This window comes from Oncorhynchus clarkii, chromosome 22, assembly GCF_045791955.1.
Source record: "Oncorhynchus clarkii lewisi isolate Uvic-CL-2024 chromosome 22, UVic_Ocla_1.0, whole genome shotgun sequence".
NCBI lineage: Eukaryota > Metazoa > Chordata > Actinopteri > Salmoniformes > Salmonidae > Oncorhynchus > Oncorhynchus clarkii.
This window is the reverse complement of record NC_092168.1, coordinates 15,701,446-15,724,449: the sequence shown is the minus strand read 5'-3', so window position 1 is coordinate 15,724,449 and position 23,004 is coordinate 15,701,446. Positions and strand designations below refer to the sequence as shown.

General features: G+C 44.5%; 1 protein-coding gene across 1 annotated transcript in view; it reads right to left on the bottom strand.

The window, feature by feature from the left end:
- Positions 1–1,734: 1,734 nt before the first annotated feature.
- LOC139380471 (syntaxin binding protein 5L) overlaps positions 1,735–23,004 on the bottom strand; it is a 230,080-nt gene continuing 208,810 nt past the window's right edge. The window contains exons 24-30 of the mRNA XM_071123162.1: positions 16,717–16,818; positions 14,799–15,038; positions 13,986–14,349; positions 13,659–13,824; positions 3,260–3,371; positions 2,835–3,055; positions 1,735–2,718 (exon numbers count right to left, since the gene is read on the bottom strand). Of these exons, the coding sequence (XP_070979263.1) occupies positions 2,677–2,718; positions 2,835–3,055; positions 3,260–3,371; positions 13,659–13,824; positions 13,986–14,349; positions 14,799–15,038; positions 16,717–16,818 (1,247 nt within the window). The 3' untranslated portion in view covers positions 1,735–2,676. The remainder of the gene's footprint in view (positions 2,719–2,834; positions 3,056–3,259; positions 3,372–13,658; positions 13,825–13,985; positions 14,350–14,798; positions 15,039–16,716; positions 16,819–23,004) is intronic.

Below are 23,004 nucleotides of genomic sequence, written 5' to 3'. Positions count from 1 at the left end.
TCTCAGCCATTGAAGTTAACTGCACCGGTACTAACTCAACACAAACCTCAGAGACGGTATAGTACACATAGGGAAATAGATCTGTTCCCTCTTCATTAGACCACCACAATCAGTTATGGACAATGGCCTTCATATTGGCCTGGAAAGCAGCCAGGAAATCAAATCCAACTCTTTCTAGGGTCTGGGGCTGACTGGCTCCCAGTACAGTAGACTGTCTGTCCTTTAGGAATGTCTCACTAGCCTGAGAAGGAGCAGAGTGAAATTAATAGTGATAATGCAGGTTTTTACCTGTGTGTGTGTGTGTGTGTGTGTGTGTGTGTGTGTGTGTGTGTGTGTGTGTGTGTGTGTGTGTGTGTATGTGTGTGTGTTTCAGCTGTGTTGTGTAACATATGTTGTGTGAGAGAATGGTTGCCTGTATGGTTATGGTAACCACCTTTCTGTGGTTCAAGGCAGGGTGGATATATGAGCGTCGGATGAGGGAGAGTGAGTGACTGTTGTGGTCATAACAATCATTTAGACTTTCGTATATCATTTAAAAATACAAACATAACCTTTGAAAACAGAAAAATAAATGATGGTATTGTCATGTCACAATAGATCAGTTACGAGAGGACTTGTCAGTGTTACGTGTACACTTATTGACTTGTACAACATATACAATAACATGTATCATAGAACAATCTTTGTACATAGATGATCATTTAGGAGAGAAGAGGCTACCACCATCCACTAGGGGGTGAGGATAAGGGGGGGTTACATTAAGGTCATCAAGAGCAATTACGAGTAAAACGAAGAATAGAAACACCTTTGCTTCAGTCTGGATTCCTTACATGTACCAATATGTGTAACATAGAAGATCCATATACTCTATGTGCCAACGACATCTGACAACCGCAAGACTCATGGGGGTAGGCTATTGTTAGTCTCGCTCTTATTACATTTCTCCATATAGATCAACAACACGGACCGCCCGCAGGATATTTTTGATCCGGAATGGTAGTAGTGTTTAAATGGATCTGACTCTACCTCAGTCTTTTAGCTAGGCCTACTCCTGTTCAACAAGACCCCATGGAGACTTCTGAAGCATAGTTTTCTCATCAACGTGCAAAAGAGGACCACTCTGGATACCAAAATGTAAACACGGGACCCACCACCCACAATAACATATAATGACACAATCCTCCAACTGACACCTTAATTCGTGAATTGCTTTGGCAGAAGAAAGAGTAAGAGTTTTGTCTTTACATGGGCTTGCGTGAGACACACACTGGCTCAACAAACTCATACATAATATGGGAAAGGCAGCAGAAGATTCCAATGAAGAAGCAACGAACAACAACAAAAACAAAACATAAAAAAAGGTGTCACAATTCTGTCAAAAGAACCAGAAACCCAGTTACAGCGACAGACGCCTATCAACGGCCATACTGAAAGGTTGGGCTCAGCTAGCCTACTCTTATCTACAGCGAACACGTCATTACTACCACATAGTATTAGCTCTTTGCTAGTTTACAGTAAGGGGCTTCACCCATCTTGATTTATGGCACGTGAATTATTACATCATGTTATATATGTTCAGATTAGAAATATAAACACACTCAATCCAGACCTCACAGTCTACTATCACCGTGGCACCTCAGCCAACACAACTAATTTCCATGACCGTTCACACATTATTAATCAATATATTCTCTGTGTTCACACATTATTAACCAATATATTCTCTGTGTTCACACATTATTAATCAATATATTCTCTGTGTTCACACATTTCTGGCAGGGGGGGTGAAATGTACCTTTTTTTTCCCTGGTAACAGGTCTAGTCAGTAGTAGCAGCCAAGAGAATGAAATTAGTGCCAGTAAAATTGACAATTCAGTTGTTCAGAATGTGTGGAGTGATATATGTTGAAAGACTAGATTGTGTTTTTGCACTGTGAGTACACCACAGAGATCTTGGATAACGATATAGTTTGAGCTCAGTGTTTAATGGTGGGAATATGAATAGTATCATCAGTAGTAGTATTGTGTAAAGAAAGTATTGAAACTGAAATGATGTGTGTTCAGAATGTATTCAAAAACCAAATGAAAGTAAGAAAAAAAAGGCAAACAGAAAAATGTGGCTTTATAGCTATGCAGGAATACATTTTCGTTTTTATATATCTTTTTTTCCGTATTTCAAAAAATATAAAGTTTTTTTCATACTTTCTGTTGTTGGCTTATATTATTAAATAAAAGTTTTATTTTGTTTTATTTCCCTCTGTTAAAGTAGCATGCTGCTTTTTAATATTGCAGTTTTACTTTTTTTTGTAATCATCTGTTTAGTTTCATGCAGTCTTGTTGGATTATTAACTTTAGAGTATCTACACAGCAAGATCTGGGTAACCCACCCACACACACTGATGGACTGTCATCATCTACTTTGGGTTCCCCCTGTCGTACCAACTTACTTCCTGGTCTGTGTCCATCTCACTATAGTCTAGATAAGTGACTGCCCTCTGTCCAAGTCTTGTGACAATGATGTACAGACGGCCTACAGAGAGGCCCGTTAACACAAAGTCCCTCTTGTGTCTCTCTCTATCTCTATCGCTCTCATGTCCGTCGAGTAAAGGTCCATGTCCCAGCATAGTGCCCCCCCCCCCACCAGGTGGAGGGGCAGTCACAGCCCGCTGTCCTGCCTTTAAAGCTGATACCATTTCTTGTCCTTATGTTTCAGCATCACCTGTGGAGAACAGATAGAAAAGAGACACAGGGTAAGATACATATCACCTTATAACACACCCCTCTTGCTTTCCCCAAGTTGCTTCATCACACAATCACTGGCTGGGGGGGTCGTACCTGGTGGGCGTGTGTGGAGAAGGTCTCGGCGCTGTTCATCATGAGGGCGGTGCGTTCCTCCAGCTCGCCCAGTCTCTCTCCTCTCTGGTCCAGGGCGATGCGGGCTCGGGCCAGGTCCCCCACGACGCCGCCGGCTGCAGCCTTCATGTTCTCCAATCCCATTGGACCAGGGATGTGCTGGGCCAAACTCCGAGAGGCCTTACCCGCTGCTGCCTCCCCAACTATAGGGAGATGGAGAGGAGGGGAGGGAGATGATAGATAGAAAGAAAAAGATAGAAAAATATATTGGAGAGATGGATAGGAGGGAGAGGCAGAGAGACATGAAAAGATAAAGGGTGGGAAAAGGTTCATATGTGTCAAATTGTCTCTCACATGCTTACTTGGTACACATAAATAACACACGTAAAATATAGAAGGTAACCTACACAGCTCCTCTCTGTCGAAGGTCTGAGCGTTGCCCCCAAAGAAGCCCTTGAGGAATCCTTTGTTCTGGGCCTCTGGTGTTTCTATAGGAGTGAACAGCTCCCCCAGCATGTCCTGAATCAACACACCGCACACATTAATACACACACACTAATTATGACACACAAAAGAATGGCGCCGGAGGGGATGCCCACCGTTTTACGAGCTCCTGACCAGTTTTGATATTTTGTGTTTTTTTGCAATGTTCCTAACTTTTTTCCACATAATGTTTCGGCCATTATGACCAAAAATAGCTCATGGATATTAAAACAGCGAATACTAACCTCGATTTGGATGAGGACTTCTATTTCAACGAATCGGAGGCAAAGGATATAATGCTCATCCCAGACCAGGCCCAAATCCCTGTAATTCGGAGGAGGCGGAGACGGCGCTGTTGAGGTCGGGGTGCGAGATATCTAATGAGATCGCGATGGCGAGTGGATGAGTCGCCATTACCCTCCGTTCTATTGGTGAACGTGCAATCACTGGAAAATAAACTGGATGAGCTCCATTCGAGCCTATCCTATCAATGTGATCAGATGAACTGTAATATCCAATGTTTCACCGAGTCGTAGCTGACCAAGGAATATATAAATCTAGCTGTTTTGTCTATACATTGGCAAGACATAACAGCTGTGTCCGGTAAACTGAGGGGAGGGAGTGTGTGTCTCTTTGTCAACAACAGTTGTTACGCAATCTCTAATATTAAGGAAGTCTCAAGGTTCTGCTCATCTGAGTTAGAATACCTCTTGATAAGCTGTAGAACACACTATTTACTAAAATAGTTTTAATCTATATTTTTCAAAGATGTCTATTTACCACCACAAACCAATGCTGGCAGTAAGACCACTCTCAACGAGTTGAATAAAGCCATAAGCTCACCTAGATGCAGCGCTCCTAGTGGCCAGGGATTTTAATGCAGGGAAACTGAAATCCATTTTACCTCATTTCTACCAGCATGTCTCCTGTGTAACCATAACCATTAACTCTATATTCCTGATTCCTGCTTACAAGCAAAAACTCAAACAGGAAGTACAAGTCATGAACTCAATACGGAAGTGGTCAGATTAAGCGGACACTAAGTTACAGGACATTTTCGCTAGCACAGATTGGAATATGTTCCGGGATTCATCCGACGACATTGAGGAGTTTACCACATCAGTCACCGGCTTAATTAATAAGTGCATCAGTGACCGTAGGTACATATCCCAACCAGAAGCATTGGATTACAGGTAACATCCTCACTGAGGGAATGGCTAGAGCTGCCGCTTTCAAGGAGTGGGATACAAATCTGGCCGCTTATAAGAAAACCCGCTACACCTTCCAATGAACCATCAAACAGGCAAAGCATCAATACAAGTCTAAGATCGAATCCTATTACACCAGCTCTGACGCTCGTCCGATGTGGCAGGGCTTGCAAACTATTACGGATTACAAAGGCAACCCAGCCATGCGGGTGAATGACTGATTGTGTATGGAGGAATTCTCACTGTCACTGTTCCTCAACTTGGCAGTAAGCACAGAATATTGCTACGGGAACAACTGAGGTATCTCAGTTTCAAGGTCTCAACTTGGAGAGAGAGAAAGCCTTTTGTGAGGTATTGGTCAGTCAAGCCAACGGTAATGATTAATTATGCTAAATCATGCAAATATAACTTTTTCCTTTAACGAGTCTGACGAGAAGGATATCCTGCTTTCACTGGAACAGGCCCAGATCCATGCCTTTTGCATGAAGAAAAGACACCGGAAAAGGGGAAGCAGATCAGGGATTCTTCTGAGAATTCGGAGGCGAGCAAACTCCCAATGCCTTCCATTCTTCTTGCTAACGTGCAATTGTTGGAAAATAAAATTGATGACCTACCATTAAGATTATCCTACCAACGGGACATTAAAAACTGTAACATCTTATGTTTCACCGAGACGTGGCTGAACGAAGAAACAAACAATATAGAGCTGCCGGGATTTTCCATGCACCGGCAGAACAGAGACACTACCTCTGGTAAGATTAGTGGGGGTGTGTGTCTTTTTTGTCAATAACAGCTGGTGCGCGATGTTTAACATTAAAAAGTCTCAAGGTATTGCTCGCCTGAGGTAGAGTACCTTATGAAAAGCTGTCGACCACACGATCTACCAAGAGAGTTCTCATCTGTATTATTCGTAGCCGTATATTTACCACCACAAAGCGAAACTGGCACGAAGACCCTCTCAACCAACTCTATAAGGCCATAAGCAAAGAATAAAATACTCACCCAGAAGCGGCGCTCCTAGTGGCGGGGGAATTTAATGCAGGCAAACTTAATTCAGTTTTACCAAATTTTTACCAGCATGTCATATGTGCAACCAGGGACATAAAATCCTATACCACCTTTACTTCACACACAGAGATGCATACAAAGCTCTCCCCTGCCCTCCATTTGGCAAATCTGACCATAATTCTATCCTCCTGATTCCTGCTTACAAGCAACAATTAAAGCAGGAAGTACCAGTGACTCGCTCAATGCGGAAGTGGTCAGATGACGCGGATGCTACACTACAGGACTGTTTTGCTAGCACAGATGTTCCGGGATTCATCCAATGGCATTGAGGAATACACCACCTCAGTCATCGGCTTCATCAATAAGTGCATTGGTGACGTACATACAGTCACTGTGGGGACGACATATCCCAACCAGAAGCCATGGATTACAGGCTAAAGGCTAGAGCTGCCGCTTTCAAGGAGCGTGAGACTAATCTGACTCTTATAAGAAATACCGCTATGCCCTCAGATGAACCATCAAGCAAATCATCAATACAGGATAAAGATTGGATCCTACTACACCGCCTCTGACGCTCGTCGGATATGGCAGGGCTTGAAAACTATTACGGACTACAAAGTGAAACCCAGACGCGAGCTGCCCAGTCACTCGAGCCTACCAGATGAGCTAAATGCCTTTTATGCTCGCTTTGATGCAAGCAACACTGAAGCATGCACAAAAGTACCAGCTCTTCTGGATGACTGTGTGATAATGCTCTCGGTAGCCGATGTGAAGAAAACCTTTAAACAGGTCAACATTCACAAAGTTGCTGGGCCAGACGTGTACCAGGACGTGTAAACAAAGCATGCAAGGACCAACTGGCAAGTGTCTTCACTGACATTTTCAACCTCTCCCTGACCGAGTCTGTAACACCTACATGTTTCAAGCAGACCACCATAGTCCCTGTGCCTAAGGAAGTGAAGGTAACCTGCCTAAATGATTACCGCCCCTTGGCACTCATGTCAGTAGCTTTGAAAGGCTGGTCATGGCTCACATCAACAGCATCCCTAGACTTACTCCAATTCGCATACCGCCCCAACAGATCCACAGATGACGCAATCTCAATCGCACTCCACACTGCCCTTTCTCACCTGGACAAAAGCAACACCTATGTGAGAATGCTGTTCATTGACTACAGCTCAGCGTACAACACCATAGTGCCCACGAAGCTCATCACTAAACTAAGGACTTTGGGACTAAACATCTCCCTCTGCAACTGGATCTTGGACTTCCTGACGGGCCGCCCGCCCCCAGGTGGTAAGAGTAGGCAAAAATACGTCTGCCACGCTGATCCTTAACACTGGGGCCCCACATGGGGTGTGTACTTAGTCCCCTCCTGTATTCCCTGTTCATCCACGACTGCATGGCCAAACACGACTCCAACACCATCATTAAGTTTGCTGATGCCTGATCACTGACAACGATGAGAAGGCCTATAGGGAGGAGGTCAGAGAACTGGCAGTTTGGTGCCAGGACAACAACCTCTCCCTCAATGTGAGCAAGACAAAGGAGCTGATCGTGGACTAAAGGCGGGCCGAACAGACCCCCATTAACATCGACGGGGCTGTAGTGGAGCGGGTCAAGAGTTTCAAGTTCCTTGGTGTCCACATCACCAACGAACTAGCATGGTCCAAACACACCAAGACAGTCGTGAAGAGGGCACGACAAAACCTTTTCCCCCTCAGGAGACTGAAAAGATTTGGCATGGGTCTCCAGATCCTCAAAAGTAAAGTATGGCAAAGTATGGCAACTGCTCGGTATCTGACCATAAGGCTCTACAGAGGGTAGTGCGTACCGCCCAGTACATCACTGGGGCCAAGCTTCCTGCCATCCAGGACCTATATAATAGGCGGTGTCAGAGGAAAGCCCATAAAATTGTCAGAGATTCCAGTCACCCAAGTTATAGACTGTTTTCTCTGCTACCGCACGGCGAGCAGTACCGGAGCGCCAAGTCTAGGACCAAAAGGCTCCTCAACAGCTTCTGCCCCTTGTCACCGGACAATTTACAATGACAATACCTTTTTTACCCCAAAGCCATGACTGCTGAACAGTTAATTAAATGGCTATCCAAACTTTCTGCTTTTCAGCCCCTACCTACTTGTACATAGTACATGAATCAATCACCTAACCAAACCTACATGTACAGTGCCTTGCGAAAGTATTCGGCCCCCTTGAACTTTGCGACCTTTTGCCACATTTCAGGCTTCAAACATAAAGATATAAAACTGTATTTTTTTGTGAAGAATCAACAACAAGTGGGACACAATCATGAAGTGGAACGACATTTATTGGATATTTCAAACTTTTTTAACAAATCAAAAACTGAAAAATTGGGCGTGCAAAATTATTCAGCCCCTTTACTTTCAGTGCAGCAAACTCTCTCCAGAAGTTCAGTGAGGATCTCTGAATGGTCCAATGTTGACCTAAATGACTAATGATGATAAATACAATCCACCTGTGTGTAATCAAGTCTCCGTATAAATGCACCTGCACTGTGATAGTCTCAGAGGTCCGTTAAAAGCGCAGAGAGCATCATGAAGAACAAGGAACACACCAGGCAAGTCCGAAATACTGTTGTGAAGAAGTTTAAAGCCGGATTTGGATACAAAAAGATTTCCCAAGCTTTAAACATCCCAAGGTGCACTGTGCAAGCGATAATATTGAAATGGAAGGAGTATCAGACCACTACAAATCTACCAAGACCTGGCCGTCCCTCTAAACTTTCAGCTCATACAAGGAGAAGACTGATCAGAGATGCAGCCAAGAGGCCCATGATCACTCTGGATGAACTGCAGAGATCTACAGCTGAGGTGGGAGACTCTGTCCATAGGACAACAATCAGTCGTATATTGCACAAATCTGGCCTTTATGGAAGAGTGGCAAGAAGAAAGCCATTTCTTAAAGATATCCATAAAAAGTGTCGTTTAAAGTTTGTCACAAGCCACCTGGGAGACACACCAAACATGTGGAAGAAGGTGCTCTGGTCAGATGAAACCAAAATCAAACTTTTTGGCAACAATGCAAAACGTTATGTTTGGCGTAAAAGCAACACAGCTCATCACCCTGAACACACCATCCCCACTGTCAAACATGGTGGTGGCAGCATCATGGTTTGGGCCTGCTTTTCTTCAGCAGGGACAGGGAAGATGGTTAAAATTGATGGGAAGATGGATGGAGCCAAATACAGGACCATTCTGGAAGAAAACCTGATGGAGTCTGCAAAAGACCTGAGACTGGGACGGAGATTTGTCTTCCAACAAGACAATGATCCAAAACATAAAGCAAAATCTACAATGGAATGGTTCAAAAATAAACATATCCAGGTGTTAGAATGGCCAAGTCAAAGTCCAGACCTGAATCCAATCGAGAATCTGTGGAAAGAACTGAAAAATGCTCTCCATCCAACCTCACTGAGTTCGAGCTGTTTTGCAAGGAGGAATGGGAAAAAAATTCAGTCTCTCGATGTACAAAACTGATAGAGACATACCCCAAGCGACTTACAGCTGCAAAAGGTGGCGCTACAAAGTATTAACTTAATGGGGCTGAATAATTTTACACGCACAATTTTTCAGTTTTTGATTTGTTAAAAAAGTTTGAAATATCCAATAAATGTCGTTCCACTTCATGATTGTGTCCCACTTGTTGTTGATTCTTCACAAAAAAATACAGTTTTATATCTTTATGCTTGAAGCCTGAAATGTGGCAAAAGGTCGCAAAGTTCAAGGGGGCCGAATACTTTCGCAAGGCACTGTACATATTATCTCAATCAAACTACCTCGAACTAGAGGTCGACCGATTAATCGGAATGGCTGATTAATTAGGGCCGATTTCAAGTTTTAATAACAATCGTAAATCTGTATTTTTGGACACCGATTAAAAAATAAATTAAAAAATGTACACCTTGCCAGCTGTGCCATCAGAGTCCTGGGTTCGCGCCCAGGCTCTGTCGTAACCGGCCGTGACCGGGAGGTCCGTGGGGCGACGCACAATTGGCCTAGCGTCGCCCGGGTTAGGGAGGGCTTGGTCGGTAGGGGTGTACTTGTCTCATCGCGCACCAGCGACTCCTGTGGCGGGCTGGGCGCAGTGTACGCTAGCCAAGGTGGCCAGGTGCACGGTGTTTCCTCCGGCGCATTGGTGCGGCTGGCTTCCGGGTTGGATGTGCGCTGTGTTAAAGAAGCAGCGGCTTGGTTGGTTGTGTATCGGAGGACGCATGACTTTCAACCTTCGTCTCTCCCGAGCCCGTACGGGAGTTGTAGCGATGAGACAAGATAGTAGCTACTACAACAATTGGATACTACGAAATTGGGGAGAAAAAGGGGTAAAAATTTAAAAAAAAAAAAAAAAAATGTACACCTTTATTTTAACTTGGCAAGTTAAGAACACATTCTTATTTTCAATGACGGCCTAGGAACGGTGGGTTAAACTGCCTTGTTCAGGGGCAGATTTTTACCTTGTCAGCTCCGGGATTCAATCTTGCAACCTTACAGTTCACTAGTCCAACACTCTAACCACCTGCCTCTCATTGCACTCCACGAGGAGCCTGCCTGTTACTCGAATGCAGTAAGAAGCCAAGGTAAGTTGCTAGCTAGCATTAAACTTATCTTATAAAAACAATCAATCAGTCATAATCACTAGTTAACTACACATGGTTGATGATAGTACTAGTTTATCTAGCGTGTCCTGCGTTGCATATGATCGATGCAGTGCGCATTCGCGAAAATGGACTGTCGTTCCTCCAACGTGTACCTAACCATAAACATCAATGCCTTTCTTAAAATCAATACAAACGTATATATTTTAAAATCTGCATATTTTGTTAATATTGCCTGCTAACATGAATTTATTTAAACTAGGTAAATTGTGTCACTTCTCTTGCAACAGAGTCAGGGTATATGCAGCAGTTTGGGCCGCCTGGCTCATTGCGAACTGTGTGAAGACAGTTTATTTCTTCCTAACAAAGACAGCCAACTTCGCCAAACGGGGGATGATTTAACAAAAACGCATTTGCGAAAAAAGCTTGATCGTTGCACGACGGTACCTAACCATAAACACCAATGCCTTTCTTGAAATAAATACACAGAAGTATATATTTCTAAACCTGCATATTTAGCTAAAATAAATCCTGGTTAGCAGGCAATATTAACCAGGTGAAATTGTGTCACTTCCCTTGCGTTCATTGCACGCAGAGTCAGGGTATATGCAACAGTTTGGGCCGCCTGGCTCATTGCGAACTAATTTGCCAGAATTTTACGTAATTATGACATAACATTGAAGGTTGTGCAATGTAACAGCAATATTTAGACTTAGGGATGCCACCCGTTGGATAAAATACGGAACGGTTCTGTATTTCACTGAAATAATAAACGTTTTGTTTTCGAAATGATAGTTTCCGGATTCAACCATATTAATGACCAAAGGCTCGTATTTCTGTGTTTTATTATGTTATAATTAAGTCTATGATTTGATAGAGCAGTCTGACTGTGCGGTGGTAGGCAGCAGCAGGCTCGTAAGCATTCATGTATACCTTGTACAGAACACCTTGTACAGTATATAGCCTGTACTGTATATAGTCTCGTTATTGTTATTGTGTTACTATTTAATTTTTTATCTATTTGTTAATTTTCTTACTTTAAGTGCATAGTTTTTATTTTATTTTGAACCCCTTTTTTATTCTCCCCAATTTCGTGGTATCCAATTGGTAGTAGTTACAGTCTTGTCTCATCCCTGCAACGGTACAGACTCGGGAGAGGCGAAGGTCGAGAGCCATGCCTCCTCCGAAACACAACCCAACCAAGCCACACTGCTTCTTGACACAATGCACATCCAACCCGGAGACCAGCCGCACCAATGTGTTGGAGGAAACACTGTACACCTGGCGACCTGGTCAGCGTGCGTTGCGCCCGGCCCGCCACAGGAGTCGCTAGTGCGCGATGAGACAAGGATATCCCTGCCGGCTAAACCCGAGCCAATTGTGCATCGCCCCATGGGCCTCCCAGTCGCGGCCGGCTGGGACAGAGCCTGGGCTCAAACCCAGAATCTCTGGTGGCACAGCTAGCACTGCGATGCAGTGTCTTAGACTACTGCGCCACCCGGGAGGCCACTTAAGTGCATTGTTGGTAAAGGGCTCGTAAGTAAGCGTTTCAGCATTCGGCACATGACAAATCAAATTTGATTTGATTTGACACACATTAATACACACACACACACACACACACACACACACACACACACACAGATTAATACACACACATTAATACCTGCACACACAAGTACACACATACATACACATTAATACACACACACACACACATTAATACACATTTCTAACCAACATAAACACACAGTAACACAGTCATAACACAGTCCTAACTAACCAACATAAACCCACAGTGACAGTCATATCGAACCAGAGGCACACAACAGCAGATTACGCACAATGGGATTTGTGGATATTTAGGGATTGCAAGTTGGCAAAAAAAAAAAGCACGCAGTTGATGAACCAGGTTTGAAATATTGTAGGTGAAGTCATCACTTGTCTGCCGATTTCAAAAAAGGACGCTTGCTGAGAAGCATATCAGTGTTGGAGTTTTACTGTGCCAGCAGATGGCAGTAGGATTATGCTGCATGTTCAGTCATGTTGCTGGATGAGAAGGACTGCATGTCTGAAGCTGGAGCTTCACCAATGTCTGCTCTTATTAGTGTGTGTTTGTTGTGATGGCTCTATAGCAACACACACACACAGTGTTGGAAAAGCTACTCTGAAAATATAGTTTTCCTAGCTACCGATTCCTTCACACTGCAATAAATGAAGTTACACTTCCGTTACAAAAATAAAACGGAATATAACTAACGACTGGGTCTTAGATATAGAAATAATAGAACTAACATCTGGGTCTTAGATATAGAAATAATAGAACTAACATCTGGGTCTTGACTCTAGATATAGAAATAACGACTGTGTCTTGTCTCTAGATATAGAAATAATCAAACTGACTGGGTCTTGTCTCTATATATAAACCTGATAGAACTAACGACTGGGTCTTGTCTCTAGATATAGAACTAACGACTGTGTCTTGTCTCTAGATATAGAAATAATCAAACTGACTGGGTCTTGTCTCTATATATAAACCTGATAGAACTAACGACTGGGTCTTGTCTCTAGATATAGAACTAATAGAACTAACGTCTGGGTCCTGTCTCAAGATATAGAACGAATCTGACAGAAGATGAGAAAGTATGAATTTGCTTTTTTTTGTATATATATATATATATATATATATATATATATATATATATATATATATATATATATACTGTATATATCAACAAAGAAATGTTATTTCTACCAGTAAATGTGTGCTTTAATGTTGTTTTATTTTGCCACTGAGGTATAAGTGCGATTCATTAGTGAAAACTCCACTCCACTGCGTCATCCATTGTTCTAAGGTAATGTACAGAATGTCAGCGTTTAGTTTCAAGTGAGAATTGGGCAGGTCTGATGCCGAAAAAGAAAGGAAATTCCTGCCAACCATATTTGATTTTATATTTGCTGAATGTATAGTGTGTAGTCATTAACTACTGAAAACACTACCTAGATTAAGAATGTAGTTCGACTACCACCAAGCTACTGCAAAATATAGTTGAGCTACATGTCGTTCACTACTCGCCAACGCTGCGCACACACACACTCCACCACCACGGAGTCAGCGCAGTGGAGCTCAAACCACACATGACAAGCGTGACATTTCACTTCAATGGCCACTGTCATGATTGGGCTTTAGCAAAGGTATCAATTATAGCACCCATATATTTACTGCACCACTGGCTCTGAGAAATCACTCTGCCTAAGCTGCAGGACGCAATGTGCTGTCATACCCACAGAGCAATGAGATTACCAAGGATAGACACACAAACACATGCACAGATACGCCCAGACACACACACACACACACACACACACACACACACACACACACACACACACACACACACACACACACACACACACACAAGTACAGATAATTCTAAACTTCACAGTACACAAATGCACACACAGATGGGTGCTGACCTGTAGGTTGTCCGTCATCTCCTGGCTGTATGTGAGACGCTGTATCTCTGTAGGAGAGCTCAGATACAGGGCCTGGCCTCCGTTAGTGAAGACAAAGGTCCGGGCGATACGCAAGTCGGTCAGGGGAAGGTAGTTGATATCCATCAGGGGTCTTAGACTGGGCAAACTGGGAGGAGACAACAACAGAAAAAACACAACGCTGTCAAGGGTGGTAGAAGTCATCTCATGGGCCTGTAGGAATACAACAGAACGACAGGTATTTTCGATCCATCAAGGGAACACGACCAAGACAGCTTTTAACAGGCATGAGAAAGACCGACCGTATACCTAAGGGTCATGATGTGTCCGTTGGCGCAGAAGCAGGCCAGGCAGACGCTGTTGCAGACGGAGACAACGTCAGCCCGCAGGAGGAAGGAGGACTCGGTGATGTTGTGGGTGAACAGGACAGCCTGGGTGGGCATGAGGATGACCTTGGCCTGCTTCTCAGAGCACACAACGGCCAGGTGACCGTCACCGCACGCCTCCTGGGATGATGACGGGGAGAAGTTGATCAGCTTGCGCCTGCGGGGCCGGTCGGGGTCCTCGGGACCGTTGGGGTCCCGCCACACCTCGTAGGGACTCTGAATGAGAGCGCCCCCACAGTCCAGGAAGGCAAATCGCAACACAGAGCCTTTTAGCATCAGGACGGTACCTGGGTGTGCCATGGAAAGAGGCAGATAAGAAAAGATAGCACTTTCGGTAACGTGACATCCGAGATATTTTCTATATTCACCAAACATTCAATTCTTTCTGATCTTGCTATCTAATATTGACTAATATCAGTCATTGAAATGGAATGAGAGAGTAGGAGGGCAGCAAAGAATGCCTACCTGCAAATCCCATTATCACACCCACGTTAGCATATCGATAATCTCTTCTCAATTGTTGCTTAGGTGGGCTTGAAGAGTAAGCCCCTCCCCCACCACCATGCCCTCTGTTGAACCTGCACCCCTACACCCTACCCTGTGAGTCAGTGAGTGATTCCTCCATTACAATCCTGTCTAATGTCAATGACATCAAAATAACGAAGGCTAAGGCAGGCCACATTCGGGATCTCCTTCCCCCAGGCCATCTATCATTCCCTCAGGCAGACAGGCTCACCACTGGGCCCCATGGTGATGGGCTCCTCCATCCTCTCCTCCTCTTCTGTGGGAATGGATATGGGCAGGAGCAGGACCACGCCCAGGCTGGTGCCCACCCACAGGCAGGCGGTAGGCAGAGCATCGCCCTTACGGCCGTAGGACTCTCCGAACTGCAGCGTGGTCACTGACTCCTTGGTGTCGCGATCAATGCTGGACACACTGGAGCTCCGCGAGCGACTGAATGAGTTCTCTCTACTTTCTGCTTTACAACAAATTCCGGGGAAGGACACAGACACAATGAGCCAGAGGGGGGGAGAGGGAGGGAAAGAGAGAGAGAGAGAGAGGGAAGGAAGGAAGGAAGTAAGGAAGGAGAGAAAGAGAGAGAGAGAGAGGAACAGAAGGAAGGAAGGAAGGAAGGAAGGAAGGAAGGAAGGAAGGAAGGAAGGAAGGAAGGAAGGAAGGAAGGAAGGAAGGAAGGAAGGAAAAAAGGAAGGAAGGAAGGAAGGAAAAAAGGAAGGAAAAAAGGAAGGAAGGAAAAAAGGAAGGAAAAAAGGAAAAAAGGAAGGAAGGAAAACAGTAGACAGAAGAGAGACAGAAGAGAGAGAGAGAACAGGAATAGGACAATGGAGTATGCAGACAGATAGAAAACAGAGGGTGATATACAGAAAGAGAAACAAGGCAATAAGACCAGGAAGAGAGAGATGTGGAACATAGAGAAGGGAGAAAACAGCTGCTTAAAAGGGGGGAGAGACAACGAGCAGCCAAGTGAGAGCACACACACACGTGCAACACACAAATACACACACACACACACACACACACACACACACACACACACACACACACACACACACACACACACACACACACACACACACAGAGACAGACACACACACACACCACAAACCAACATGAAGTCACAGCTGTAGTGCTTAGTTACAGTTGGATCCATCTATGACTCATTTGATTATGGCCCAATGAAAGCAAACACACAGTACGAAACCATTTCTGTCCTTTTGAATTTTCCCATTATTATGTACTCTCACTCACTGCAGGTTCAAGAAATACCCTGATGTGCATACATACACACACAAAACACAGGTACTCATACTGTACACACACACACATACACATACACACACACACAAAATAGGTGGACGCACACACACACACATCACATCAAAACACACAGATTGTGTTGACCCCTTGCCTTGCTAGGCATTTGGATCCTCCATTACATATTTATAGATTTAGCCTCCTGCCTCCACCATAAAAGTATTTCTGTATTGCCCAAGAATGATTCATGCACTTCTCAATTATTTACAACCTGACTATGTGCTGCCTGGGCTTGTTCTACAAACACCGTAGACTTTATAACTTAACAGCGGCTGGGGATTTCTGCATTGCCCAAGGTTCACTCTTAATATTTTCATTCAAAAAGCAAATGGAACACATTGGAAAGGGCTCTAGCTAAACACTGCTTTCTCTCTGCCCTACTCTGTCTTTACTAACAGTAGAAAATAAAAAGTGTATCAGAATAAAGAACCAGCACATCATTAATGCACCTCATGGCATTTCACAGTGTCTTGGATTATCAGGCAAGCAAACAAAACTGAACAAGCAAAAACGCAGCAATAAAGATGTGTGTCCGTGGCATGCAAACATTAGGACAGTGTACACTAAGCACATACAGAACAGCTGTACCTTGGACACAGCACACACTCCTATAAGCCATGGAGAGATAAAGTACACAACCGTGTTCATCCTGTCAACCCCAAGTACAAGAGCAACAAGCGTGTGTCCCTGAACATCTCTAGACAGGACATGGACGGTGACAGAGCAACGTGGGGCCACAGGACGGACGTACTGGCCAACGGAGTTGTGGACAGTGGGCCGCACGTGGCGGTGCACTGCGTCCCCCCCCCCCCCCCCCTTACCTCTCTCGCTCCAGTTGTAGGAGGTGGTGTGGTGCTCGTCGTGGGAGTACATACTGACTCCATGCAACTGCTGAAGCATTGCCCTCCTGGACGCATGGCCACCTATTCCCCCACATCACAACCCCCATCCAAACCCCCAACACCAACCAAGCCAGCCAGAAAACCAGCCGACAGAAGGACAGACGGGACAGACGGCAATACCAGAGATAGACAGAGGGGGAGAGAGAGAGAAAACAACTCAGCTGGGATGAGCATGGTTAGGACAAAAGAAAAAGGGAGAAACAGAGACGTTTTATCCCTCCAGCAGAAAGAAACTGCCTAACCCTCCTCCTCCTGCCAAACTCCTCGCACCATACATGACAAGTGAAACCTGTTTCTGTGACTAATCAATAGGGATATGAAGAGAAATAACATCCCTCCAGGCTGCAGTACAGCCGAGCCCTGTTTAGGGCGACGCTACACTACGCTACAACGCTGCCGGCTAGCATTGAGGCTAGAGAATATAATGGCTTTTGTTGTCAGGCCTGTGTCCAGAGTGGCAGCTCATTTTCTGCCGTGTGTGTCCAGGTTATGTTTGTGCATGACAGAGTCTTCAAGGTGGTAGCTAATGAAAGTCACGCACAGTGGCACTCGGACAGGACACGGGGACCCCCAAGGGGGCCAAGCAGGGATTCAGTAGGAAGAGGGAGGAGAGAAGAAGAGGAGGAAGGAGGGGAGGAAAGTAAAGAGGAAGGTAAGGAGGGAGGGCAATGCTTCAGCGACTCAAGACACACATAGACAGTATAGTGGAGAGACGAGGACAGACAGACGCCCTGGAGCTACATCTGACACCTCGGTCAATAACTTCATCACTACTAGAATGAAACCCATAGGCTTCAGCAAGTTAATACCCCACGTACCACCCAGGGAGTGAATGACCAAAAGCGCCCACTTTGGCCTCATGGGAGGAATGACGAAAATCTGGTGTTCCTATGTCAAACAGTTATGTTATATTTCAGTCTTCTGTGGTGTGTTAAATTAAATTAAATGCATTTCAACTCTATATCTGACATGGTACAGGTGTCTTATTTCTTTTAAGCCCATAACCATGTGTGTGAGGTGTATACTTTTGTTTAAAGTAGATTTGTTTAAGACTACCAAGAAACACTCTGTGTGACCCTGATTTAGCCCACTGCAGTAAAAGGTTGCAACGATCGATGTCTTTGTCCAGTCACAGTCATTGTGTGCTCCTAACAATGTCAAAGCTGTAACTATGTTCACAGGCCATAATTGCCTCATGTTGCATAGCTTTAATATTTCATTCTCTGTCAGACAGGGAGGCGTGTTGTTTACGTTGTGCCTGTCCCCTTTCTCTGGTGTGTGTGTCGTCTGGTGTATGAGTGTGTGTGTGGCGGGTCGCCTGGTGTGTGTGTGGCGTGTCGCCTGGTGTGTGTGTGGCGTGTCGCCTGGTGTGTAGGCCTCATTACAGGAACTTAGCCCTTCACACCGCTCATTGACCTTTCATTATTCCAGTGACCCTGCTGTTTCATCGCTGTGGTAACCCAGCCAGCGCCAGCGACAAACTGAATGGGTAAGGGGGTCGCACTGCCTGATGGGAGCACCAGCATAACACACGCCATTGACTGGGTATGTCCTAAATGGCACCCTATTCCCTACGTAGTGCACTATTTTTGACCAGAGCCCTATGGGTCCTGTTTAAAAGTAGCGCACCAACAGGTGCCATTTAGGACACAGCTATAGTCTCCATGGTGAGAGGAAAATATATTTAAACATAGTTAGTGAACCGCCCAGGGCATATATAGCACTAAAAATACTTTAACACCGCCTGGTCTCCCATGTGCTTTGACATTTTGAGGAAACCACTTTAAGATCCACCTGTTGAGCTGTTGGCTAGTTTTGATACGGTTACACAGTTTGAGTTCAAATGAGGTGATCTGTCCTTTTACAAATTCTTTTCATTTTTCCGGTGTGTCACCGTAACCTCTCACCCACCTCACCGTGTGAAAAGCTTTGAGAGAATAAGTATTAGGCCTATTTGCGCGGTCAATGACTCCTCGTTGTTATCTCGGCGATTCCCAATTTCGCACTCTGGCGACTTCAACGCGTCGACGACGCTGATCTAGGTTAACTAAAGGCTTTCACACATCCTGCCGTCATTTAATTCCATTACGAACAGAAGTCAAGGTTCTGAGTTACAGCGAAATTGAACAAACTACATTTTGGCACTAATATTCTGTTCTAAAGGGTTTTCATTACTATTCTAACCCAGGAGCTCTGGGAATACATGTAAACTAGGCATTTATAGCATGTCAGTATCAATCTGATCAGTAACAAAGGCGACTGTGGCCTTCATTAAAACATGGAGCGTATGCTAATGTGGAACACAGCAGACTGCAGCCTGCCTCCCAGCTCCATGGGTTCTGCCTTAATGGAGGATTTGTTCAGGAAATGGAAATACAAATCACACAGTTTTTGTGAAAGGGTGTATGCCGGTGTGTGTGTTTTCGAAATCTTCAGGAATAGAGATTCTTATGTTGCAATTACCATGGATAAATTCGTCATTTTCTTTCTCTCCCTGTCCACTTCTATCCCTGACAATCACCCACTGTCTTTGCAATTTGGGAGCAGCTGCTACTTTTGACAAGTTAAAATGTTTTGTTCTCTGGACAGCCTCGGCTAATCAAACACAACTCAGCGTGAGGACTGAACACCCTGCGGTGGCCCGTGGCTGGCCCAGGGTCCTCTTGGAAGACAACTAGCTCAGTCTGCCTTCCGTCCCTCCCTACCTGCCTGACCATCTGTCTGATCTGACGCTCCAGCTGGGTGATAGAGCCCTCTGACGCCGGCGCAGGTCGGCTAACTGTGACGTTTTGGAAGCAGTCCCCATCCTCTCTGTACCGCAGAGAGATTAGCTGGAAGGACCGCTGGTGTCTGTCTGCTAATCCGTCCGGATCGGGATGAACCAGCCAGGCCAGGGTAGTGCTAGTGTGACCTGGATAGGAAGAGCTTTGGCCAGGCTTACAGTACTCAGAGAACCCCTCGGTCTGTGCACTGACAGGACAGCACACAACAGCAGATCAATACCAGGTCAAACGTTTGGCATCCTGAGAATGACTCAGAAAGGTCAGAGAGTGGATTACGCTAACTCTCTGATAGAGAAGGACAAGGATTGTGTAACACATCTATAAGTAATGTTTGACATTCTGAGGAGCAACAGTATACATACATTAACCTTTAGATGTTGACATAACCACTCATAATAATCTATAGTTTTAGTATGCAGCTCTTGAAATAATATCTGGATATTCCGATCCATAGTGGTAATCTGGATGTTCAGATCCATAGTGGTAATCTGGATATTCCGATCCATAGTGGTAATCTGGATGTTCAGATCCATAGTGGTAATCTGGATGTTCAGATCCATAGTGGTAATCTAGATGTTCAGATCCATAGTGGTAATCTAGATGTTCAGATCCATAGTGGTAATCTGGATGTTCAGATCCATAGTGGTAATCTGGATGTTCAGATCCATAGTGGTAATCTGGATGTTCAGATCCATAGTGGTAATCTGGATGTTCAGATCCATAGTGGTAATCTGGATGTTCAGATCCATAGTGGTAATCTGGATGTTCAGATCCATAGTGGTAATCTAGATGTTCAGATCCATAGTGGTAATCTAGATGTTCAGATCCATAGTGGTAATCTGGATGTTCAGATCCATAGTGGTAATCTGGATGTTCAGATCCATAGTGGTAATCTGGATGTTCAGATCCATAGTGGTAATCTGGATGTTCAGATCCATAGTGGTAATCTAGATGTTCAGATCCATAGTGGTAATCTAGATGTTCAGATCCATAGTGGTAATCTAGATGTTCAGATCCATAGTGGTGATCTGGATGTTCAGATCCATAGTGGTAATCTGGATGTTCAGATCCATAGTGGTAATCTGGATGTTCAGATCCATAGTGGTAATCTGGATGTTCAGATCCATAGTGGTAATCTGGATGTTCAGATCCATAGTGGTAATCTGGATGTTCAGATCCATAGTGGTAATCTAGATGTTCAGATCCATAGTGGTAATCTAGATGTTCAGATCCATAGTGGTAATCTGGATGTTCAGATCCATAGTGGTAATCTAGATGTTCAGATCCATAGTGGTAATCTGGATGTTCAGATCCATAGTGGTAATCTGGATGTTCAGATCCATAGTGGTAATCTGGATGTTCAGATCCATAGTGGTAATCTGGATGTTCAGATCCATAGTGGTAATCTGGATGTTCAGATCCATAGTGGTAATCTGGATGTTCAGATCCATAGTGGTAATCTGGATGTTCAGATCCATAGTGGTAATCTGGATGTTCAGATCCATAGTGGTAATCTAGATGTTCAGATCCATAGTGGTAATCTAGATGTTCAGATCCATAGTGGTAATCTGGATGTTCAGATCCATAGTGGTAATCTGGATGTTCAGATCCATAGTGGTAATCTAGATGTTCAGATCCATAGTGGAAAGGTAATGCATAAAATCTGCACAGCACTTTTAACAATAAATATTAGTTTAGCTGCCGCTGTGACTATACAATCTAGTAAATGTCCCTCTATCCTCGGTAAGGAGGAGGACTGTGTTCATAAACCATGTAACGTTACATTAGACGACTTGTCTCTGTGTTTAAGAGCCTATAAATGCATATTGAACTTGCATTTAATTAAGGTGCACACAGCCCCACCTCCTGAATATACCCAGTAGAACATTTCCTTTGTGGATGTTACATTCTACTCAGGATTAACAGGCCTGGGCAGCTGACCTCAACACTCAACACATTTCACCGTCATTTTGTCCATTTTGAGAAAAGGACCGCATCCCGACAGACTGGTTCTATTAATGGGCCAGGAGCTGAGTGACAGTAAGCTGCTATAAGACAAGGGCTGCGTCCCAAATGGCAACCTATTCCCCATATAGTGCACTACTTTTGACCAGAGGCCTATGGGCCTGAGTCAAAAGCAGCGCACTATGTAGGGAATAGGATGCTAGTTGAGACAACCAGGGGAGCGAGGTCATGTAGCTGGCTGAGAAAGGGGACGCCTAGTCAGTTGTTCAACTGAATGTATTCCACTGAAATGTATGTGTCTTCCGCATTTAACACAACCCCTCTGAATCAGAGAGGTGCGGAGCGCTGCCTCAATCCACATCCACGTCTTCGGTGACCGGGGAACAGTGGGTTAACTGCCTTGCTCAGGGGCAGAACGACATATTTTTACCTTGTCAACTCGGGGATTCGATCCAGCAAACTTCCAGTTACTGGCCCAACCCTCCTCCCCACCAGGCTATAGAGACGTAAGTGTGGAAAACAATGAATGGATGTCCGTCGTTTGATGTTGTCTCGAGCTGTCCCTACAGCGTTCTGACTGTGACTAAAGAAGGCTGACTGACAGGGGGGTATGATTGCACGTAATGGCATGTTGATACCCATCCTGACAGCAGCCGTTTTCTCTCACAGCGTTTCGCAGGGGAGAGGTAAACATTTTGGCTCAACAAGGAACAGAGTGAAAGTAGATGTGAGTAACCGCTTGACAGTGTCAGATGAGAGGATTTCCTCTGTTTGATGTTTGATTTGTGGCAGGACGCCTCAAGACACATTCGAGCACAACAATGAAACATACCTACGCTCTGTAACACGGGACAAACATATGACGATAACCTTCCTATTGAGGTAGTAACCAGAGATCACAAATGCAATGGTTGAGAAAACACTGGACAAACAACCAGCAGGATTCAGATACATTCAGCCAAGTAGCAACATCTGGGATAGTATTGCAGTCAGATAAGCACCTAGAGGGAGTTAGACAGGTGTATATATATATATATATATATATATATATATATATATATATATATATATATATATATATATATATTTATATATATATACACACACACACACACACACACACACACACACACACACACACACACACACACACACACACACACGCGCGCGTACAGTATGGAATGGAAACACCTACTGGCGCCACACATACAGCACATAGATACACACACAAACACCCACCCTGTCACCATGGATACACTAACACAGGGACGGTATGGGTGGTACAAAGTGAGGGTGTGGGCTTTAGTGTTGTGGTGTAGTCACATTGTGGTGGTGTGGTGGAAAGTGAAGGGCTGTGAATGACAAGTGAGGTCACAGCGGAAGGGCCGCTGGAGTATGTGCGAGCAAATGTGTGTGAAAATCCCCAACAATTTGTCTTCAGCAAAACCTTTTTGTGAAC